At 46.5% G+C, this 23,139-nt stretch overlaps 1 protein-coding gene across 1 annotated transcript; it reads left to right on the forward strand.

The window, feature by feature from the left end:
• The first annotated feature begins 5,723 nt into the window (after positions 1-5,723).
• Positions 5,724-15,464, forward strand: CACNG1 (calcium channel, voltage-dependent, gamma subunit 1). Its single transcript, XM_010578602.1, has 4 exons — positions 5,724-5,964; positions 12,011-12,085; positions 14,220-14,357; positions 15,108-15,464. The coding sequence occupies exons 1-4, from the start codon at positions 5,724-5,726 to the stop codon at positions 15,332-15,334; spliced, it is 681 nt and encodes a 226-aa protein (XP_010576904.1). The 3' UTR covers positions 15,335-15,464.
• The last annotated feature ends 7,675 nt before the right edge of the window (positions 15,465-23,139 follow it).

Raw genomic sequence — 23,139 nt, forward strand, 5'->3', positions numbered from 1 at the left:
ACAGCCAGGGTCACACCTGCAGAGGCACATGCAGTATTTTTACACCACGTCGGCAAAAAACGTCTTGCCGAGCATTTCGGGATGTTCCTCTTTGCCAGAGCCTCCTCCCGCTGGAGCAGGGCTGGTTTCAGCAGCTCTCCAAGCGCGATGCCCTTCTTCGGTTCGAGCCGGAGCATCTGCTCTTTTTTCCAGTAGGCACCTTTGAAAAATGGAGCTGGAGTATTCATGGGATGCTCATGGGACACAAGGTCTGGACAGGGAACAAAGGCACAGGGAGATAACGGGGACCAGAGCTTTCATCCTGTGGGAGAACGGGGGCTGCGATTTAGAACTTATGGTCTACGTCAAATCGCAGTGCAGTAATTTGTTCAACCAAAGCAAAATAATGTTGTTTCATTTGACAATTCCAGTAAAAAACAATCCTCCAAAAATCAGTCTTTTCCTGTGGAAAACTTTGATTCTGAGAAAGCTGAAAAATTTGCAGCATTCCTACCCATGAACAGTGTCTTGCTCCATGGCTGATCTATCTTAATAGAATTAGATTGTGCCTGGACTTTGAAACCACTCAGTGATATCAAAAAAAAAAAAAAAATAAAAATCTGTTCTTTCACATCTCTCTGGCTTCCCTGGACAGCATCAAACACAGTCTAGCCTCCCATTTCTCAACAAGGCCTGCAGATATCATCATATCATTAACAATAATCAGTCTTTTGGTATTACCCTATAACATACTGTAACAGCAGACCTAAAAAAAAATTGCTATTGGATCAGATTGAATTTTCCAAAAACCAAAGTTTCAGGTATATCATCAGCTCTCTCTTCCTAGTTTCTCATACACAATAGGAGTAGTAGGAGAAATCACTTCATATGCCCGTACATCTAACAATAACCTATTTTTATATTTCCTTTTCTTTCTGTATGGATCACATATCCACAAGGGCTAATATATCATGTCCCTTGAGGTTACAGTTCTGTCTGCAGTTCTAAAGTGTTATTTCCACTGTGCTTCAGTTCTACTGGTATAATCACAACCATGTATAATGTACTTAATCCTTACTTTTTAAATAAACCATTTTAAATGTATTCATTTTTGTGTGGAGAAAGGTATATAGATTTTTAACTTCCAAATTCTCTGAGCTGAGATTTCTGTGTTTATTTTTTCACATTTCTACCTATTTTGATTGCAGCTGGGAATGTTACTGGAAGCCAATATAGCGGAGGAGAAAAAACTATTCTTGTGGTCTCACAGACCACAAAATCTCCAAGATAAGCTATCTTCACAATATTTCCAGTCATTTGGGTTAAAAACTAAGAAAAACCTTCTGGTTTCCAGCTTAAACTTGGCCCGTATGAGACACACTCTGGTTTCAGTGCCTGGTTTAAGACTGGTGTGGTGGCTAGAGGCACCGCAAACCACCATCAAGAAAAATAAGCCAGTGTCTTCTGAAGTGCTAGCCCTGAGCATCTGCTTTGCCTCCACCTTTTGAGGTTTCACATGAATTCACTTCCGAGCATCCTCCTCTCCCTGATCTTGTCCATTTTTCCCGAAGAAAGCTCGACCCTGCGTGCTGAAGCTCCACGAAAGCCTTGCTCTGATCACCACCGTAAAATCCCGATGGCACGAGCGGTGCCGAACACGGGTTGGCAGCTCGGCAGCCTCTCGCCGCTCCCAGACACCCCGAACCATCTCTGTATCAGAGACAGTATTTTGTCTTCATGTACGTCTAACTTCACCTTCCCAGTTCCCAAGCCTCCAGATTGTCTTTAAAGATGAAGACTGCCTGCGTATCTCTATCTGCCTGCCTCTCCCCGTACGTACAATCAATTGGCATGTCTGGAGGGAGGCAGGGGATTCATCTTTTCAAATGCCTCCGACACCCAGTAGTGAAGCCATTTAAAGCTCAAGCCCAAAGCTGGTTGCCTTGAACTAAAATAAATAGAGGCCCTTCCCCCATTGCCGAGCAAGCCTGTGGGTAAATAGCGACCGACGAGCTGCGCCTGCCCCGCTGCCAACAGGGAGGTATTAAAAAGAGATGTTGTTTGAGGGGGAAGCAAAGACAGAGTCCTTCAGGCTTTGGAAAGTGGAAGAAGAGTCCAGTGAGGAGGATGTGGCATTTCCTTGGAATGAGAAAACTAACGAAATGGGAGGTGCCGAAAATAAAAGGGAATGAAGAGTGCTCTGCACCTGTCTGCAAAACGGCTCATCTTACAGCCGCCACCGCTTTCCTTCAGCAGAACTGAAGGGATCGCTTACCGAGACGGCACACCCGGCACGGCCGTCGGGTATTTTAAGAGAACGAAGCTGTGGCTCAGACGTGCGGGCAGTGGCGGGGATGGCCAGCCCTGCCTGCGCTCCATGGGGCTGCTGCCGTGAAAAGGCTGGGCTGTGTCCAGAGGTGCGGGATCGCATCTCTTTCTTCATGCCCATGGGATCCTATGAAAAAAAAAAATTTTAAAAAATCCAACCAAAACATGCATGCACGTTTTGCTCTTGCATTCAGTGATGGCAGGATTTCAGCCCCAGAATTAGGGAGCTTTTGGAGGGTGCCGTTGGCAGTACTCCCAGGTATCAGCTATGCAGAGCTGACCATGACCACGGTGGTCTCACCACACTGGGGCAATGCGGGCTCAGGAGCTTGAATATTGCTCAGGAGCTCTCATTTGAAGAAAGCTGTTTGCTGAAGATGCATTTGAGCTGCGAGGAGACCAGGCACGATCTCCTCTGCTCTGGGTTATTCTCACCTGGGAAGGGTCTTCTACAGAACATCGTTCTGCAAGAAGGGAACCACAGAATTTGGTTAATCTGGTTGTGGTAAATACTGAGGCTGGTCTGGAAGAAATACAGAAAAGTGCAAGTGCTGGGGAGCAGAGCCAAGCCAATGCCTCTGCTAGGGAAAAAATAATGCAATAGTTGGTCTTGAGACACCTCCTTCAGCATTTTCTCCAGTAGAGAAACATAATTGTGTCTCTTACTCACTGCTGCTAAAGTGCAACTAATTACAACCCTCCCTGCTTCCCAACAGGTCCTCATTAATAGTCTGTTTATATTTCATGTGATATTGATTTTTAAATGTGAATACTTGCCAGCTGACACAGGGAGACTGCAGGAACCATTCCTAGAGGATTAGGTATCGTGGTCTTCTGGATGTGCAGAAAACTTTGTGGGGTTCCCTTAGTCCTTTGCTCCTCCAGAAACCAGTTTTGCTTCTGCATTTGTCATTTGGGTGCAGCTCATCGATGCCCACCAGCCCCCCAGTGAGGGCAAGTTCGCCTCCACACTGAGACAGAAGTTCCCCGGTTGGGGACAGAGGCTCAGCCCATGGCCAGAGGAGCCTTTTGGCTCTCGCCACGGCGGTTGCAGGGGCCGCAAGCGGTGATCACCAAATACCTGCCAGCAGTCCCCAAAAACACACCGAGCCTGCGCTGGGGGGAGGAGGAGGCAGGAGCATCCTTGCGATGCGGCTACATCAGCTCATGTAGCAAAGCCACAGAGCCCATGGGGAGCAATAACCCCACAAAATAGTTTCTTTTCCCTTGGAACGGTGGCTCTAGGTCACTTTTTGGGGACTGGGGACAATGTTTCACCTCAGCTGCAGTAATGTGAGTTTTCAGTCTCCTGGCAAGCTGCTGCCACTCACGCTGAAGCTCGTCAAAGCTCGTTCACGCTCCCAGCTCCGCTCTGCAGGGGAAGGGAGGGAAGGAAGAATTTTTCCCTTCTGATTTCGCTTTAGTTGTTTCCTAGATATTATGAGGAAACTCAAAACCAAACCAAACCCTGAGGAACTTAGTCAGATCAGAGGACCTAAATGAGAACAAAAAGCATGATTCTTGCCAACACTGGGAAGACACACAAACACCAACAAAAATACTAAGGGGTTCCCACCCCTGCAGTCCTTGTAGGTTGTAATTAGTCTAAAGCATGATCATTAGCCCTTGCTTCCTCAGCATGCAGAACCTTGCTTTGTGCCCGTATTTGCAAAGTCACATTCCCTTTCCTCTGCCCAACTTGCGGAGGACCTGTGGAGTTTGTAGCATCAAGGAAGCGAAGTCAGGATGCAGCTCCTAAGATCGACTGACGTCTAGAGAAATTTAACAAGAGACTAGTTCAAAAGAAAAGGCATTACATTTTTAATGCATTCCTCTTCTGGTTTAAGGTCTGTTCCCTTCAGGTTTTTCCGCTTTCACAAGAACTCTTGGTTCTGGTTTAAATGTAAGCCTCTAATATTTCTCCCAGCCCCAACATGGCACATCGCAGTCCTACACAAGGCTACGAGCAGCTTCCTTCGGATGTGCCCGTGGCCTCCGGTCCCTGCCTTGCCCCATTTCCCCAGTGCCCTTCCCAGTCCCCTTCCCCTCTCATTTTGTACCACGTACCTTCGCTCTTTCCCAGAGCTCCCACCTCCCCGGCGGGACTGGGGCACCAGCTGCTGTACCGGGTTCAGACACGTCACCCTGCTCCCCGGGGGTGTCTAAGCCAGCCCTGTCACACATCAAGCAGAGTAATGTCAACCCCTTTAAGTCATATTTCAATTACAGTTATTTCGGATCAATATTTTTTAACTTATTCTGTATTTTCTCTCCCTTTCCCACACTCCCCTTTCACCTTAACTCCTTGCTTCAGATTGTCCTCATTAATTTGAGCTGACACCTCTGCACCTCTATTTTGACATCAAATTGGGGTATTCATAAAACAGGACTGGAGTAGCTTTGACATTATCTTGACATGATAACATGATATTTGCAGCTTTCCACTGGCATTTTTTTAACCATTCTTTTGACATTCAGGTATTGTCATCCTCCTCAGTTTGACATCGCAATTGTAATGTCATCTCCATAGTGGCCTCTGCATTGACATTATCATCAAATTAACTTTACGATCAGCTGAAATATCAAAGGGAAGGAGAGAGGTTGGCCCCAGCTCCAGCAATCCGGGTTCAGGGCGACAAAAGTCACTTCTGAAAGAAGGAAAGGATGTGCCGAGTGGGTGCTGGAGTTACTGTACGCATCGAGGCAAGCCTGGATGGTGGGAAAGCAAGCGAGCACTCGAGAGGTTTTGCATTAGAAAAAACAGGCACGAGGCCCAAAAAAAAAAAAACCCAACCCAAACCCTGACTACTCAGAATACTTCAGGTCAGTTGAAATAATTATATTAAAAATAAACAATAAAATAATTAAGCTTGCTCGTTTTACCACGGCGCTCAGTTCTGGAGGGACGTCCAGCTCTGCACTCCTCGCAGGGGCCACCGCAAGCTGAAGGCGTAGGCGTGCAGTTTGCGGGCTCCGGGGCTATTAAACTATTTAGGATCAGACTGAACTCAGGCCCGGCGCTATTATAAACACAGATGTTTTTATAACCTCGCTGAAAAGTTAATCACCCTATTAATGCCTATTTCTGGGCATGCCGCGAGTCAAGAGATTACAGCCTTTGAACGGCAGCTGGAGCGACTCTGGGCAAGCGCCCGCTCGCTCGGCTCGTGGGAATCCAGACCAAACCGGGTGGGATGGGGCAGAAAGCTGAGCTCTGCCAGGCTCTGCTCTCGTTACGTGCATTAATAGCCTCCTCGCTACGCTACGGCTGACACAGCCCAGCAGCTGTCTGCGGCCGCCCCGCTCTCCCCGGGCGGCGCGGAGCTGACATTTGCCGACGTTCAGATGCGCCAGGATTTCGAGAGACCTCGCGAATCACCCGCTGTGCTCCGCCAGGAGCGCCGGTCTGGAGCGGGATGGACGAGAGCAAACCCCTGAAGGTCCGGCTGACGTTCTCCGTGATCCTGGTTGGCGTCTCGCTCCTGTTTGCAGCCGTAGTGACTGACCACTGGGCCGTGCTGAGCCCCAAAGTGGAGGAATATAACGCCACCTGCGAAGCGGCTCATTTCGGGCTATGGCGGCTCTGTACAAAGCGGATTTTTATGCGGGAGCAAGGTCCCAAAGAGAAGGGCTGTGGGCCGATAAGCCTGCCAGGAGGTAGGTGACCACCCCACCGATGCACGGGAGAAAGCACCAGGGGGTCACGCCAGGCTTTGCTTAGGACGTTGCAGGACGTGGCAGAAGGAAAAACAGGGTCCGCGTTCCCGTGGCACTTAATTTGGGCTGCATGGGGCTGTTTTCATGCTGGTTTGCAAACACGCCTCGTTGTGACCTCTCTTGCTGTAAGCGCGCACTGTGTTGCCTTGCACGTCTGTTTGTGACCATATTGGAGTCTCCAGCGCAACAACGACGGTGGCAGGGAGAAGGGGAGGAGGATCGGACACGGTGGCAATCGCAGAGGGAAATTGGGATGGAGGAGGTTTTGCTGGCATCAGCCAAGGGTCCCTCAGCACGAGGGCACGCTGACGGCAGCAGGCAAGAAAGAGGATTTATGGGTCCAGAATACATAGCTGGATCTGGAAGTCCTAAAGATCCAGCTAGCTATGAAGGAACAGCCTGTTCACGGCTGGCATTAGGTTATCTCCAAGCTATTTCAGTAACAACCGTTCCTCAGGGCAGGGAGGAACAGGGACCTGCAGTATGCCTTGCCAACTTCCAAAAAAAAAAAAAAAAAGTCATAAACTGAGTTTGAAGCAATTTCTCAACAACTTACTGAGCCTCCTCACCTCTCGGCAGAGGCTGCCTGGTCCCACACACGTCTCCACCACGGGCTCCGCCGGTGCAATCGATAGGGAGGGCAACAGGGGAGCGGGCACGGCTGCTTTCCGGGAAGACCGTTACATTCCCATGGTAAAAGGAGCTCATTATGTTTTTGCTGATCGCAAAGTCAGCAACATTCGCGCCATATGCACTAATACCCTCCCTCCGTGACTGAGCTCCGCTGCTTTTTTAGAAGGCTCATAGGGTACTGGATGCTTTCCAGAACAGAAATAACAGGATTGCCTTCACGTTAGGCTCGCTGCTTGAAATGAAATATATATGTTAACACATATTTGAAATTTTCCTGTGAAAAATCTTGCTGCCTGGGCTTACTGTGTATTCCCTGTGTTACCGCAATTCTTTATCACTTTGGCCAAATTACATGTTCTGAAGAGAGGAGCTCAGCCTCAGCGTTTGGATCTGCCTCTAACCAAATTTGGGAGTGTGTCATCTGTAGACTTAATGTCTCTCATGAAGGTACTTACGAGCCTAGAAATATATTCCTCACTGTACGCCTTTCCTCGCACGCAGAGGAAAACTCCCACAAAATGAAAAACAATAGAAATTGGTGGATAAACACCCAAAATTGCACAACCGTGGGGTAAATATAAAAGTCATAAATATCCAGCTGTCTGCAAAAAGCAGATTCGCAGGCAGGGCAGCATGAAAGCAGCTACTATCTTTGACAGACATCAGCATGTGCTTGCACGGGCATTGAATCATGTCCCAGCGTTGCTGTTCTGGCGGGCACAGCAAATAACTGGGTGGTGATGGAGGGGCTGAGCCACCCGCCCCACCCTGGAGGTGGTTTTCCAGTTTTTAAAGATATTTGGGAATTTGGATGACATCCTGTGTCGGAATCAGCATCCGAGGTTTCAAAGGGTGAAATTTGCACCTGGGTTATAATATAAGTATTTTAATCCCTGTCTTACTGATGCGGGGAACACAGCATGGGTCGGAGGGGGGAGAGCACGGCCCCTGCGGATCCGGGCTGCTGAACGATGCTGCGTCCACACGGCTCGCGTTAGATTGATTTCACACTTCTGGTAAGAGATGTCGGCAGGGAAACACCAGGGTTGTGAAACCTGCAGCAGTCGAGAAAATGTGAATGAACAAACATGCAGTAAAAGAGCAGATGTGGGCACTGGTTTTCCTGAAAATCATGAGACATAACCAGACATTACTGCCAGGACTGGAAAAGAAACATAAGAATTTATCACTGCATTAATAACCATTTACCAGTCACTCCCTGAGGAGGAAATGGATGGCACGATTAACATTATTTATTAGGTTTTGAGCTCAGCACAGGGCAAAATGGGGAGGATGACTTGGCTCGCAGTCCACAAAGCAGGACTGTGATTTAGGCAGAGCTTTAAAATTTTACAGTGCTCTTCCGAGAATGTTGACAAATTGGAAAGGGTTCAGCATCCTGCTGTAAGAAATAAAAAGATCAGGGAAATGGCTGTTAAAACCAGGCAAATTCAGATTAATACTGAGACTTTTGTAGCTGTGGTCAGTGGGCACCGGGGCAGTTTACTACCAGCTGTAAACTGAGTTCGCCTTCGCTGCCAGTAACTCCAGCGTAGGTGCTGCCCTACAAACTGTGCTCTCGTGTGCCGGCACGCTGGGCAGCAGCAGCAGGGATGCTCTACAGCCTGCGCGTGCTGCCGGCGGGTTAAAGAGGTCCTTGTAAATATGGGAACCTGAGTTCAGGCAAGCGGAGAGGAAAAGTGCTCGAGCAAACGGGTTATCAGCAGGGCTGTCTTGTACAAGAGACTCACTCTGCAAGACCGGTATGAAATTAAATTGTTTGGAGACACCGTCTCCAAAACTCCGTGGGTGTCAAAGGTTTTTCCCTGGCTCAACGGCCCGGTCGGAGCCCAAGGTCTGGCCCCCTCCACCGCTCAGCCCTCACCTGAACACCTCCTCTAATCTCAGCAGCAAGTCCTGCCTCCCAAACTTAACTCAAGCAGAATCCAGGTTTTTTTCTAACCATCCAGCCTGCCACAAAACCCCACATGCTAGATTCAAGAGCAAGGTGGGCTCCAGCCCCTTCCTCCCAGCCTGTCACCCCAACACTCACGGGTGACAGCTGCCACCTCAAAACTCGGCATGGCCCGAACCTCTCGTGGCCTTTCTTGCCCTTTCTTCCCCCACGAGGTCTCCACATTGCAGACCTCCAAGGTTCAACCGTAGTCCGATGGGATTGCGCTTCCGACGGGATCCAGCCCTGTGGCAGTGAGCGGCAGGAGAGGTTGGCTCCGCACGGATAGAGGAAAGATGAATTGGCCCGTTTGCCCCCCGCAGAGCGGTCATCCAGGAATGGTGGGTTTGAAGGAAAGGGACCATGAGGGCTGTAAATGTTGGTGACCTGGAAGAGGGAGGACACCGCGTGATAAACCACGTTACAACCCTGAAGTTCACACGAGCCGTAATGCACAAAGCCCCTGGACCGTTCCCATCAGCACGCTGAGGTGACCTCGTGGCAGAGATAATGCAATCAGGGGTGGAGAGAAACAAAGATTACCACACAGTTTTCATCCATTATAAACCCCATTTTAAATCCTATCCATTATGTAAATGTGGTGTGACACAAATGGGCTTTTCTCTTATTCATGATGGCACCAGAGAGGTATTGAAGTGCCTCAGTTCTCTTGAATAACACGGAGCCTTGTTGAAACAGATATTCCCAGCTCAGCAGAGCACTGAAGCATCTTTAAAACAATCTATCATTTCACCAAAAACAATCTAGTTGTATTTTTCAGCAATAAATGCATTTGCCAAAAACATCTCCCCTAGAGCTAACCCACTTCTGTGATAACCCCATTCATCATACCTTGGCAAAGCTTTGCTATAAGCCACAAGACACAGAGGCAGCACTGTTCCTGCAGACAAGTCCATCTCTAAAAGAAGGTTTTGTGCGTTCCCCTTGTGATGAGCCTTCACGGACCGGAGGGTGGACCGGGCTGGTTTGGTTCACCTGCAATGGACACGAAGCTGTGCTGTGTCCCCCATCACACCATGTCCAGATGGCTTCACCTGGGGCTTTGTACAGTCAACATGCCTGGGGACTCCTTTGAGTTCAGGCTTTTCAGAGAATTAATTAAAAGCCAAACCAAACAATCCAAAATAAAGCGTCCCAGTTTCATCCCGTCTCCCTCCCCTTTAGCACAGGAGCCAAAGGATCCCCAAACTGGGATCACCAGACACGATGCTCAGCCTCGGCCACCACTCGGTCGCTGGCAGAGGCACACAGCCTCCTATCTGGGGTTCAAAATATGTTATTTCACTCATAGAGGTCTGAGTTCAAATGTTTCCTCCAGTCGTTTGCAAGGATAATAAAGAACAGGTCAGAAGATGCCAGAGCTGAACATTAGCCTAGTCTCCAGCAAGGAGAAGCTGCAGATGAAATAAAAGTCAGCTTATAAAATTAAGTAGATAAGACAGTCTCAAAGGAATCTTCCACTAACGGGCCCAAAAACGCTGCTTTACAATTGCCTATCTCCTGGGAGACAGAAAATAAATCCTCCTCGAATCAGTAACTCCAACATCTGCCATTTACATAACAGGAAAAAAAACCCACAAGAACCAACAGGTAACACACAGTACGCTGGTACCTTCTTGCCCCTAGAAATTAATGCTGTAAATAACCACCAAAATGCACAGCGTGCAGAAACCCTCAGTGCAGCCTGCATGGTCCTGCACCTGGGACCTGGCTCAGGCTTTTCCCCCGGGACCTGCACTGGGGCAGCCTGTCCCAGCCTGGATGCTGGAGAGGACCACAAAGTCCTCCCAGACTTTTCTCCCAGCATCTCCTGCAAACTGGTGCTAAAACTCCGTTACTTAATGGACGAGAGATGCTGGTGTTAACCACGTGGCCCCTTGCTGCGGGCAGTGCCTGTATTTTGTGCAATCTTGGCACGATTTCCCGGTCTGATGGGAGTCCAACCTGGGATGCAGGAGGGGTGCTGGGCAGGCGCTGAGCGTGTCCTCTCCAGCCCGGTTCAGCAGAATAGCGCAATCAGAGCTGGCGCTGCTCGACGCGTCTCTGCAATTGCACCCTTCCAGCCAAATTCCTGGCGAGCAACTGTTCTCCCAGCTCCGCGCCCCTTCAAACCCTCAATTAAATCAGTTATAAATAGCGAGAACACCTTCCACCCTAACCCTGCTGCTGCCCAAAGCTTCAAGTCAGCAGGTCCTCACCAGACCCTTCCCCATCCTGCTGAGATGCTGAGGCTGAAAGCCTCCTCTGTAGCTATTGAGAGCAATGACATCGTTTCGCTGGCTGACTCCCACTAGGCTGAGTACGAAACGATATCGTGGCCATCGAGAGACTCAGCTAAAACTTCCCTCCTCCCAGTATCCCCCTGCCCCACGATCTTGATCCCTGTTCACTTCATAACCACTCTATAAATACCCCATGTACCTGGCAGCGTGCTCACTTTAAATCCAGACAGAGGAACTTCATAAAGTCCCTGCTATCTAGCTATGCTGTCTTATCAAATTAACTTAATCGACCGGTCTGATGGGAGTGAAATTCGGTAAAGCCAGGTTGCGTGAGAGCCTCTTTGCCCTTGCCGCGAATGGCTTTGTTCAGCCTTCCCTTCCCTGGACAACTGTTTGCGGCTTCCGATAGCTTTTGCCTTTTTTTACCGACAGCCAAAAAAAGGCCCTTAGCGTCCCTGTCGTAGCAAAACACCACGTGCTTTGCTGCGTTCCAGCAGCCTCATCTCTCGGACCCCCCCGTAGCGTGGTGACACCCCCTCCCCACGCAGCAAACATCCCCACGGCTGCTCCCCACCACCAGCCGCTGCCACGCAGGGGTCTGCGAGCTGGAGGAGGGAAGAGCCAGGAGAAGGTGGATGCGGACACTCCATCCTCCCTTTTTGGAGTCCAAGCTCGCCCCAGGAGCGGCGACCCTCTTACGGCCGACGCCGCTACGGAGCGGGTTGGCGGTGGCGAGGGGAGGCGAGCCGAGATGCCAGCCCAGCTGCGGGCACGGCGGGTCTCATCGCCAGGAGATACAGCTACACGGAGAGGCAGACACGTGTGACGGCCAAAGACAGAATGAGAGAAATGATCTGTAATTCGTATTTTTGATAGATGAGCAATCAGCGCGCAAAGCTCTTGGAGGGAGCAGCCCGCAAAAGGTATCGGGGGGGCTTCAGCCTCGTCCGTGCTGGAGCCGGTGGCCTTGGCATGTTCCTGCCACTCGCCTGCTCCCAAATAAAACAGATCCAACTCCAATTTCTCGGTATCACCAAGGGTAGGGAACCTTAAAATCATTGCAAATTTGATACATCAATAAAAAGCAAATTCAGTTTTACTACATTTTATCAGAAGTTTCCAAGCACACAAAATTAAATTTCCTTTTCTCTTTCAGAACACAACTGCTCCTACTTCAAGCACTTCACTCCAGGACAGAGCTCGGAGATATTTGAAGTAACCACCCAGAAAGGTAAGAATGATCCTGAAAAATATTTTCCTAACTGAGGCGCATACAAGATCTAAGGGAAAGGCGTTCCCAAAATGCGGGTTCAAACCTGGTGCCACTGAAAGCAGTAGAGGAATTTCTATTGGATACTACCAGCTGTGAAAAATGTAAAAAAAAATGCTCTGAACAAGGTCAAATGCCAGCTTCCTGGGAGGAATAATTTTTATATACGATCACACTCATAAGTGTGATTTTACTTAAAGTTGTCCCACAAATATATAACAATGTCAATGCACATGAAAACTGCAAAAAGTCTTTTCAGCCTAAAAATTACTTTACAACATTGGCACTATCCGCGACACACTGAGCCTTTGCCATCAAAGGAAAAAGACATTAATAAAATCTAAATTAATAAATCCTACCCCAAGCAGAGTCTTGACCCTGAAAAGAAGTACAGAGACTCTGTGAAGACCATTAGGAATTTTATGCTTCATATTGATTTTATATGAAAGTCATGTAAAGAGCAGAGTGATCAATGGAAGGAAGGAACAGAGATCCTACAAAGACACACACACAGCGTTTACAAAGCATGGATTTTTGAAAACACTCTTTCACAGACAAATTCCATGTTTCTAAGAAGTCCCTGATAAAGCCAAATATTTTTAACACTCATCTAATGTGCTCCCCTCTCTTTCTCATCCTCTTATTAAGGACAAATTCCTTTCTAGTTTGCCACACAACATATTTTGCTGTAGAGTAAGTGAACCAATGATTACATTACACATATTAAACAATCTGCTTTGCTTCCCATGGAAATTATAATGGTGGAAAACCCTGCACACAAGTTTTCTAAAAGAGCAGTTTCCTAAGACAGAAAAGACTGGGAATTTTAAGTGGCTAGAAGAGCATATATCTGAACTACCTGCTTTTGCTCATTTATACTACCAGATCCAGCCATCTGATCTTAAAAATGGACCCAATAACGCCTTCGTCATTTCAGAAAAAAAATCAGGAAGAATTTCTTTTCTTTGAAGCAAAAGAAAAAGCTTAAGCCCCAGCAAAAGATTTTACATTGAAACAAACTTTCAGGCAGTTCCAGCACATAGTAAAGGGAAACATTATTAAGGAAACATAATTAAGGAAATTATAATAAAACAGTGGTATGAAAAGCAATGAGAACAAAGACTGATCTACTGTTCCCTTTCGCAGAAATAGCTACATTTTGATGGGAGCTAATTAGTAACAGGCAAAAAAATTCTTCATGATTTTGCCTGGGAGATATTTTTTTTTAAATGGCTTGAAAGGCAAATATCATCAGGCACTATGATGTTCACGCATGGCTACATGTGTTAAATATTAAACTAATCTGAAAACGAATGCAATATGTAAATGAAGGCCTGAATTATTCAATTAGCAATTTTTCCCCTCCATTCAGGCACTGAAGTGTGCTTCAGCTGGGGGAAGTGTCCAGCACACATCTTAGCTGGCTTAGCAAAAACCACAACATTTTATGGAGGGTTTAATCCTATGCCCTGAAGAAGCTGGGTTTTCACAGAGCTGGAAATCATTGTCTTAAACAAAAAAAAAAAAAAGTACTATGCAAACACTTCACCTCTGGCCTCCTGCCTGCTTTGCCTGCTCAGATTTTGAGCCCTATGGAGCATACAGATGTCTTTCTGCATCGCTACAACATCGGCACCATGCACGGGGGCCTTGTCGGGGCTCTGCAACACAGACGTGGAATAAAAATAGCCTAGAGCTGTCCATTTACTCTGAGAGCTGAGTGTGGACTGATGGAAGAAACGAGAGTGTGGAGCCCAGTAAGGCTTCAACAATAACATCGATGCAGCAGAGCTAAAACCACTCCAGCCTAGAGCTTCATCTGACCAACAGAGGTGCCATTTGCTCTTTCTGTAAGCGTTCAGAAAGCGTTCCCTCCTCCTGCTCTGGTTTTATACCCTTTGCGTTCAAAAGGTACACGGCCAATACTTGCCACTGCTTTTATTTGAGGGAAATACTCAATTCACCAAAGCCACCTCTCCACAGCAGCGAGGAGGATACATATTTCTCGGGGTGACCTACTGCAAAGTCGCCTGATGGGAGCACGCTCAAAATTTGCATACATTTGCATTTTTTGGTGTTTGTTTTGCTTTGGCAGAATACAGCATTTCAGCTGCAGCCATTGCCATCTTCAGCGTTGGCTTTGCAATCATCGGAACAATCTGCGTCCTCTTATCCTTCAGGAAGAAGATGGACTATCTGCTGAAGCCAGCATCCATGTTCTACACCTTCGCAGGTAGGAGGCTCGGTGCTCACATACTTGCACTCAATTCATGGGACAAAGCAGAGAAACTTAGATAGAGCCTGGGAGGATGGAGACACTTCTAAAAATGCCCCGAAAGTGGAGTTTTCTTCCTAGCCACAGTCAGACTGCAAGTCCCTATGTGGTGCTCCAGCTGAACATGTCCTGCTTAGCACGCATTACCCAGCAGCTTGTCCATGTTTTCTCCAAATACATTTAAAAGGGGCATTTCTAGCATATTCAGTGCCAGCCCCAGTCTAAGCCAGGTATATACACTATTCTGTCTCATTTATTAAGACTCAAACCAAAGAAACAGCTGATCCAGGCCCAAAACACACTGCTGTCTCCCAAAACCACGAAGACCGCATTTTTACACGAGCTCGTAATACCTTGACATATCACAGTGACTGAAAGACAGAGGTGCAAATTGTCACCTCAACAAAAAGCTTACTCAACCTTTGGAAAAGCTCCCTAGGGAATGCAATTATTCCTCCGCCACTTTGAGTTTCCCATCCAAGCCTGCCTAAAAGATCACACTCAACAAGTCACCGGCTGACTTGGACGGCCTGCGGTAGAGCAGAGCTCTAAGCAGCTGCGAGCGTTGGTTCCTTCACACATCGAAGTCAGTGACTCACCTGTGAATATCACTGCAATTCCTGTATGCAAAAAAGACAGATGAGGTGGTTAATTAAGGATGAAAAATTGACAGGTGGTTATTCAACCCACTGCTCCTATCTCCTCCAGGTCTCTGCATCATCATTTCTGTTGAAGTCATGAGACAATCTGTGAAGAGGATGATTGACAGCAAGGAGACAGTCTGGATTGAGTACAGTTACTCCTGGTCCTTCGCCTGTGCCTGCGCCTCCTTCGTCCTGCTCTTCATCTGCGGCATCACCCTCCTCCTGATTGCGCTGCCTCGCTTCCCCCAGAACCCCTGGGAGACCTGCATGGATGCAGAACCGGAGCACTGATGTTCCCAGCACCCATGAAAAAATCCAGAAAGCCTTCTGAAAAGATTTGTATTTTGTAAAATGTCTGGGTCTCACTATACAATGTGCACTCCATTAACAAAGTCATTACTGAACCAAGGCATGTTCAATTGTAATTATTGGGGTTTTTTTGTGGTTTTTTTTCCCCCTCTTGTTTTTTTTTTAAGAAAGCAGAAGGAGCATTTAGTACCAGCGCGGGTCGTGGATGAATGGCACTGCTCTGTGCCAATTTGGGGATGCCCTGTGCTGATGCAGTTTGGGGAAAATCTGTGTGTGAGACAGCTCGTGCCACAAAGACAGCTCGCTTAGGGAGATGATGTTGGGTGTAGATCCGTGAGGGGTATCGGGCTTTTACACCTCACTTGGTCAGAGAGAGACAGTGAGAAATTTTAGCTCTGTGGGAAGTCTGTTTCCCCATTCATGCTGTACTCCCCTTCCTCCCTAAGAAGGGTTAGCTCACCACTCTGAACTAAGTTGGAGATCCTTATGCTATTCTATTAAACTGTTAAAATTTGGGGGGGTGGAAAGACCAACAAAAAAAAAACCAAAACAATTTTGCCTAGCATTGGGATAAAAATTTCTCCTACAATTTTATACCCTGCAGTTCCATTCTTTAGAATTAAGCACGAAAAACCCACAAGATACATTGGTTTTGTTCTGCTTAAACTTCGATGGCAAAGCCAAGAAGTACTGAACATTAAGAGCAACGTTTTCCTTCAATAAAAAGCATAATCTTCCAGTACCATGATTTTCTGGAAAATTATTTTGATGGATGAATCACCTGGCGCATCAAATTCTGCTAGGTCCAGAATGAGAGTGTAATTCTGGATGGTATTTACTGTACAGAGTTCTCATTTGTTCCTTGTGAATGGGCTTTTTAAGAATATCGCACTTTGCTCACTGCATACGTGTATATAAAACTACATTTTAGGAAAAAATCCTTCGTAGCTGCAAAGAAGGAAAGACACACTAAAATACCCAGGAGAGTCAGCCCTGAAAATACTAAAAAAGTACATCGCTGTTTATGCATGCTTGAAGAAATGTACACCCGAGGCATCGCCGACGGGGGATGCTGCGGAGGCTGGTCGCGTTGCAGAGTCCTCACAGGGCTCTGCTGTGGCCGCCTGCAGCACTGGGGAGGGACTGGGGGTCCCCCAGTTCCCATGTGCTCACCCAGTCCCTCCAGTCAAGCCCTTTGCACCATCACGGTCCTACAGCACCAAGACATTGAGTGTTTTTTTTTTTTTTTTTTTTTTTTTACAGTTCAGTTTGCAGATTCTGCTCAGCATTCCCCCCCCCCCCCCCCCCACAGAAAAAAACATGTGTTTTACATTGCAGCTTTTTCACCCAATACTTTAAAAAGCAGGAGAAAAGGAAACTGAAGTGTCCTTCCCTGCATGCTCAGCTGTCCACAATTCTAAAGAAAAACAGAATTTGGAATGGAAACTTTCTGATAAATTTAAAGAGATCTGAAATCATGACACGTTCAAGCATTTCGAGGAATTGCCCAGCAATTCTGTGCTGGTACGAGGGGCTCCCCATGGCCCTGCTGTCAGCCAGACCCCGTCCGGGCACGCTGAGCCCCAGCAGCCCCCAGTCAGACTCAGGCACGTCTCCATTTTCCCATCAGTAGAGTGGCAGTGAGAACAGAAGCCTTTTGTGAAGTTGCATTAATATTTTTTCAAGCTCTTTGAAGTTGAAAAGCACTACAAATAACACATATATTATGAAGTTTTGGGATAAAGCATTCATTGGTGCTCAGATCTGAGCTTGGGAACTCTGCCTGTCTCTCATCGTGAGAGACAACTGCAAGTCTTCAAGTTGTCACTGAACCACTGTGAAATGCTAAATGGTTTCAAAATCTTATTTTTGGGTACAGAGCTGACATTCTTAATTTGCATTTTCATTGTTCGGGAAAACAGAGGCTAGTTTCTAGGGATCCTTTATACGCGACAACAGAAAGGAAAGTAGCTGGCTGACCATTGCGGTGGCTGATCCCAGGTTGGAATATCCAAACATACGCAACACAGATTAATCTAAGCAAAGTAGCCAGCAGGCACAAAGGCATTCCTAGCTCAGGCATCATCATCAAAATGACCTCACCTTGGACATGCAACGGGTTGAGGTAAGCGAGGTTTGGGGACGTGGGTCTAAGCTCATCACCCCATGCTTTTCTGAAGCACCATCCCTCTCTTGCAATGCTTCTTCTGGGACAAAGTAATTTCTAGGTGGCTTCTTATCCTGATGGGCCAATTTGTTGTTCAGCCAAGGAGCTGCTTACTCCCTTTCACAATATTCAAGAGCAAAACGTACATATTTGAGATAAACAGATCCTGGAAGGTCTCCCCCGTCTCATGCACGCTCCCGCTTGTGTCAGGGCTGAACCGCTTCGTCCAAGCCCCAGTGAGGGCGATGGAAAGATTCCCAGTGAGTGCAGGGGTTTGGCCTGGATCCAGAGGTTTTACAGCCCCTCTGGACTCACTTTACTCATGAGGCAGAGAAAACACACAGCTCACAGCAGCGAGACCCTACATCCACAGACAGCAACTCGGGCAGCTGAGCTAGATGCCTCCTAAAGCTCTTAAACGCACTGAGCTTTATTCTCTGTCTGCTCAAAGTTGAGGCTTTTTGACCATTCACTACTTCATACGGTCCCTGGAAGACTGAGAAGCATGCGGATGACTTCATTTTCTTTTTCCAGGTATTAAGAAATGCTGATGAGGGACCCGTCCGTTAAATTGGTCATTAGTATTCACAGTGGGAAAGGTGCTGCTCCTACAGCAGGTTTGTTCTGCCATATCTAAATCTCTCTGCCAGGGAAGCCGCTAATGTTTTTTGAGAGAGTTAATGAAAGTAATTGGCCTTCATAAAGGAAAACTAATATAATGTTGGGGGCAGGGGGAAGCTGTAAGCAGTTTCAGTTTTCATTCTCTCAACTGAGCAAATAGCATTGAATGGCCACCAAAACTTCAGGAACGTAGCATGAAAATGTGAAAGAAATGTCCTCACTGGCAGGGACTCATCAGAGAGAGCCAGGGATGGGAACCCAGTTGCTACACAACCAACAGGAGCACACGCGGGTTTGGGACACGGCCAAGGAACCGAGTGGGAAACACGCACCAGAGAGAAGAAAAGGCAAATTAATTTGCAGAACAAGGAACTACCACCAGCCGCCATGAAATCCTGAGCGTTGGTCCTGCCACTACCAGACCCATGGAGACCTCTGGTCATGGGTCCCCTGGGCACATGCCATCTGGCACTCCACAAACCAACATCACTGGCCGTCCCCTCCTCACGGCACCCACACCAAGGTGCCCTGGGGCATTGCACATGAGAGGGTATTGCAAGATTTTGGTTGCTGAAGTCTGCCCACTGCACTGCAAAGCCCAAATGTTAAATCACAGAGCCAATGCAACGGAAGACGCGAAGTTTTTTTATGTTAAGAGTAAGATTTGCCGTTAGGCACAAGGCGCGGAGAGAATCTGCTTCCCTTATTTTTAAATGCTGTGTTGTGTGAATTTAATGTGCAGAAAAGGTGCCAGACTAACAACCCTGAAGAACAAAATGGCCTGTTTAGCAAGCAGCTAGCTGAGCTCTCCAAAGAGAGTTTATCTGCAAAGCGGTACCGCAGCAGTAACAACCCAGCCCCAGCCAGGCGGGGGACGAAGAGCTCGCCCCGAGCTCGCAGGTCAGCCGGGTTTACAGCACGCAAGGGAGCACAGACGGGTGCATGCGGCGAGGGTTTCATTCAGAAATCTTGGTACAAACCCCTACTCTTCCCTTAGTCCATGCCTGAAAAGGGCCAGCATGTTCACGATGCTCGGGTGTTCGACCACCTTGGCATGTAGTTTACAAAGGCACAGGTATACTTAGTTCTTTTTTTTCCACTGATCCCTTTCCATTCCACTCTGTCGCTTCCTCGTGGCCATCACCTCTTTTTTCTCCTTGCTTTGACAGTTGTGGAAATGATTTCCAGAAAGTCCCAAAGATCTGAGAATTTTTCTCCCCCTGCAGTGAGATCCTTGGCCCCGCTGCAGAGGGGCACTTTCTCTCCTGGGCTCGATAGCTCTTGAGGGACATACCCGATCCAAGAGGTCATCAACATCGAGAGGTGGCCGTTCACAGCGCTACATCTCGCCAGCCCTGGGGAGGGCCTTGGAGATTAACACCGAGCCCTTGGGCTCCATCCAGTGTGCTAAAGTCAGACATTTGCATGCCAGGAACCTGACCCATGTGCACAAACTGTTCATAGAATAAATCTCAGTTTAACCTTCATTTAAAATAAGCTTCCACTTTCCATAGCGGCACAATGCCCCTTTGAATGTTGTATTACTTTTAAATACTGGTGTATTAGGCTGCTCGGTACCATAAACTGCACACACAACAATAGGACCTGTTTTAAATGCAACCATTAAATTATTTAAATTATTTCCCCTTTCCATTATCACTAAGGGGCAGGAAAAGAGCATCGCATCTTTGTTTTGACTGAAGTAGAAGATGAGATCGTTCTTGCTTTGTCATACTCGATCGATGTTCTAGCTCCACTGAAGCTATTGAACATAAATTCAAGCCATACAGACATCACATACGCATCTAGACAGCGAGCTGCTTTTCTGCTTTCTACAAAGAAATGCTGAGAAGGGAATAAACTGATTTCTGGCCTACTTTCTTTTTAATAGAACAAGAAGCGCAAGTCTGTTTTGGCAGAGCTGCAGCCCAGGGCGCCGGTTCAGCTTTGTGCCCACTACCACTGGTCTCACGGAGAACGCCGCGATGGCTTTACAGCTGGGCTCGTGAAAGTATTTTGCCCTTCAGGAGGGAGCAAGTCTTACGGAAAACGGACTGACAACATCTTCTAACTAGGCATGGGTAATTCAGATCACAGAGCGTTTTCTGTAATTTATCAGAAGCATCTATTAAACCTTAATGAAGTAAAAACTTTTCAACATTTCTCAACTACAGCTGAAGTTGCCAAAAAAACCCCCACGCCGAACTGACATTTCCATCGCATTTGCTGTAAATCCTTTTACTTGTTTTGAATGAAAGGAAAAAAAAAATTAGAATTATTCAATTCTTGCTCCCTGACACAACTAACAAAAAGATACTGGCACAAGTATTGCTATGCCAACAGAAATAGCCCATATTTCATGCCAAGGAATATGATGTGCAGATTTTTATAGGCACCATAGATCATCACCATCCGTCTTGACAAGTTAATTGTCTGCAGTTTTTCTAGGAAAACAAAACTTAAAAAACTAACAAAACAAATTAAATTAGTTGAACGATGATATGGGCAGAGCATGAAGCATCATGGGTTTACTGCTCTGGAAATGTGCGGATTCCGATATGCTTGAGTTCACTCCAAAAAGAAAATTTAGAGTGGTCAAAGACACTGCTCTCAGTCCTGCTTATAGCAGCAATGTTACATACATAGCAAAAGAACTGCTTACGGAGCATGATCTCTGCAAAAAAAAACCCAGCTGAACTTGACAAATCTGGGAACAAAACATTAATTAATCAAAGTAGGGAATAGTACTCACAGGGTTTGTAAAGTCCATGGCAGTAATCACATACTGCTAAGGGTCAGTAATGCCATAGCTGAAGTCAACGGCAGTATTCACATACTGCTAAGGGTCAGTAATGCCATAGCCCATACAATTAAGTAAAACAGTACAAATTATACTAGATGACAACTTCCAGAAGAAAATATAGATGCAAGGACTTTGATTCTAACTAGCCAGCTTTTATGCATAAAAGGTATTTATTAGCTGTACTGTGGGAACACTTAAGGCTGCCATTTGAACAGCAGCTAAGCATTATAAAGGGTGAAGATTTATGCTACACAGAATGGAGAGCGAACTGTCCCTATCACATGCTCTTGGTTACGAGCAGCTTGACGCTGTGGACAGATCCGAGAATGCATCCCCAGGTGGATCCAGTGCACTAAAGTGTCGTGCCGGGAGACCAGCACCTTGCAGAAGAGCCTGTGGCAGCCCGAGAACTAACGAAGTGAGACAGGGACGTACCTCGAAAGCTCTGCCCGAGACCCTGGTGCAGCGGAGCTCTTCTCTGAAACAGGGCGATGCCTGCAGGTAGGAAAGGCAGGAGCAAACCCGGCACGCTGGGGACAAGCACGTTCATATCCCACACCATAATAAACTCTACCCAGGACACCAAAGGGAAGTACTATACCCTCAAAAGGTGTAAACGTTATTTCAGAATCCATCTCCAAGTTACCTCAGCGCTCATGGAAGTGAGCAGCATCTCCTCCGGTGTCTTTTTCTGACTTAGTAAGGCCAAGTTTAAAGCTCGCAGTTTCCTAAGAATTCAGTCTTCAAATATATACAAGGAAACCTACCACCTGCATTCACTAAGAAACTTTTTAAAGGGTAGAAGCTCTATTTGAAATGAAAAAAAAAGTTTAATTTTTTAGAGTCCAAATAATTTTTTTAAATCTTTCTCTCAATTCTTTATTAGTTCTTAACACCACACTGACAACCTCCCATGAGACATCCAGATTTTTCTCATGAAAAACTGGAATTAAAGAAAATAAAACCAGAACTTATTCTTAATATTCAATACAAGCTTCTAAATTTAGATCCGGATGACCTTGTCATTTAAATTTTCCACAAACAATGGTGGTTTATTCCTGGACAAGGAGCATGGGATTTGGCACCAATTGTATTTTTAAGTATAAAAAAGTCAAGGAGCCAAATACTCAATTGATGTATATGCCCAAGCCTCCATTAGTTTCCTCCGAGTTGAGACAATTTATACAAACCAAACTCCTAATTTTGAATTTTCACTGTAACTGCAACAGCTCCATATATTCACAAGGTGGCCCAAGCCAGTGCCTGCTGGAGCCATCTGTAAGGCTTAATTTGATTTCAATAAGAGTTCGATTAAAGCCCTAGAAGAGTTTACAACACAGTTTGGGTTTTTGGTTTTTTTAACATCTATGACTTCAAATTAACATTGGATGATTTGCTCTAAAAACAGAAGATTCCACTCAGGACTATAGAGAAGACATTCCAAAATAAATAATCTTTTGGAAAAAAATTAACTCTAAGAAATGTAACTGATTCATGCTAAACATGTCCAAAGCTGATAGTCAGCAGTTCTCTACCATACCATCCTCAAACTCCAGGGTGAGAGCACTTATGAAAATTTATAACCAAAACCAGCAGGGATTTTCATAAAGTTACAGAAGTGAAATTGTAAGTCAGAGAGAAAATGCTCCTTTAACCATAATATTTTCAGTGTAGATAAAATGCCAGCGTAAACCAGAATAAATTGTGGCGAGATGTGACCATCTCCCCCTTAACTAATTGACAGATAGCAGTAAATTAACAAGTGATGTTTATTAGTTTAATATTCAAATATGGTGAACAGAATCAAAAGACTGCTCCATATAAATGAGTGATTTTGAAACCCCTGAAATTACAATGCCGACTCGGCGAAGTGAAGTGCATTTGAACCCTACCTCTCCTCTGTCATAGCCTTGCACATCTCATCAAGAACTCTTCACAGACTACAACATTCAGGCACACAGATTCTTCTTCTCTCAGAGCAGTGCCAGGTGCTCTGTGGAGGAGAACTGGCACAGTTCTGCTGAAATAAAAAGACTGAGGCTAACTTACACTGAGCACACGCCCGGCCCTTGCAAATGAATTTCCCGTGGACCTATTTCTGCAGCCGTCAGCTCGGCAAAAAACCATTCTAACAGTATTTTTGCTTGATTCAAGGTTGCAGAATTTGGCCTCTACTCATTTTTGGGTCCTCTTGAT

The sequence above is a fragment of the Haliaeetus leucocephalus genome, unplaced genomic scaffold, assembly GCF_000737465.1.
Source record: "Haliaeetus leucocephalus isolate CR32 unplaced genomic scaffold, Haliaeetus_leucocephalus-4.0 Scaffold646, whole genome shotgun sequence".
Classification (NCBI taxonomy): Eukaryota; Metazoa; Chordata; class Aves; order Accipitriformes; family Accipitridae; genus Haliaeetus; species Haliaeetus leucocephalus.

Excerpts from the sequence above, each read along its gene's own strand:
- CACNG1 (XM_010578602.1), top strand. The coding sequence starts at position 5,724 with ATGGACGAGAGCAAACCCCTGAAGGTCCGGCTGACGTTCTCCGTGATC. Across the intron at positions 12,086-14,219 it reads TGAAGTAACCACCCAGAAAG|AATACAGCATTTCAGCTGCA; the intron begins GTAAGAATGATC and ends TTGCTTTGGCAG. Across the intron at positions 14,358-15,107 it reads CATGTTCTACACCTTCGCAG|GTCTCTGCATCATCATTTCT; the intron begins GTAGGAGGCTCG and ends TATCTCCTCCAG.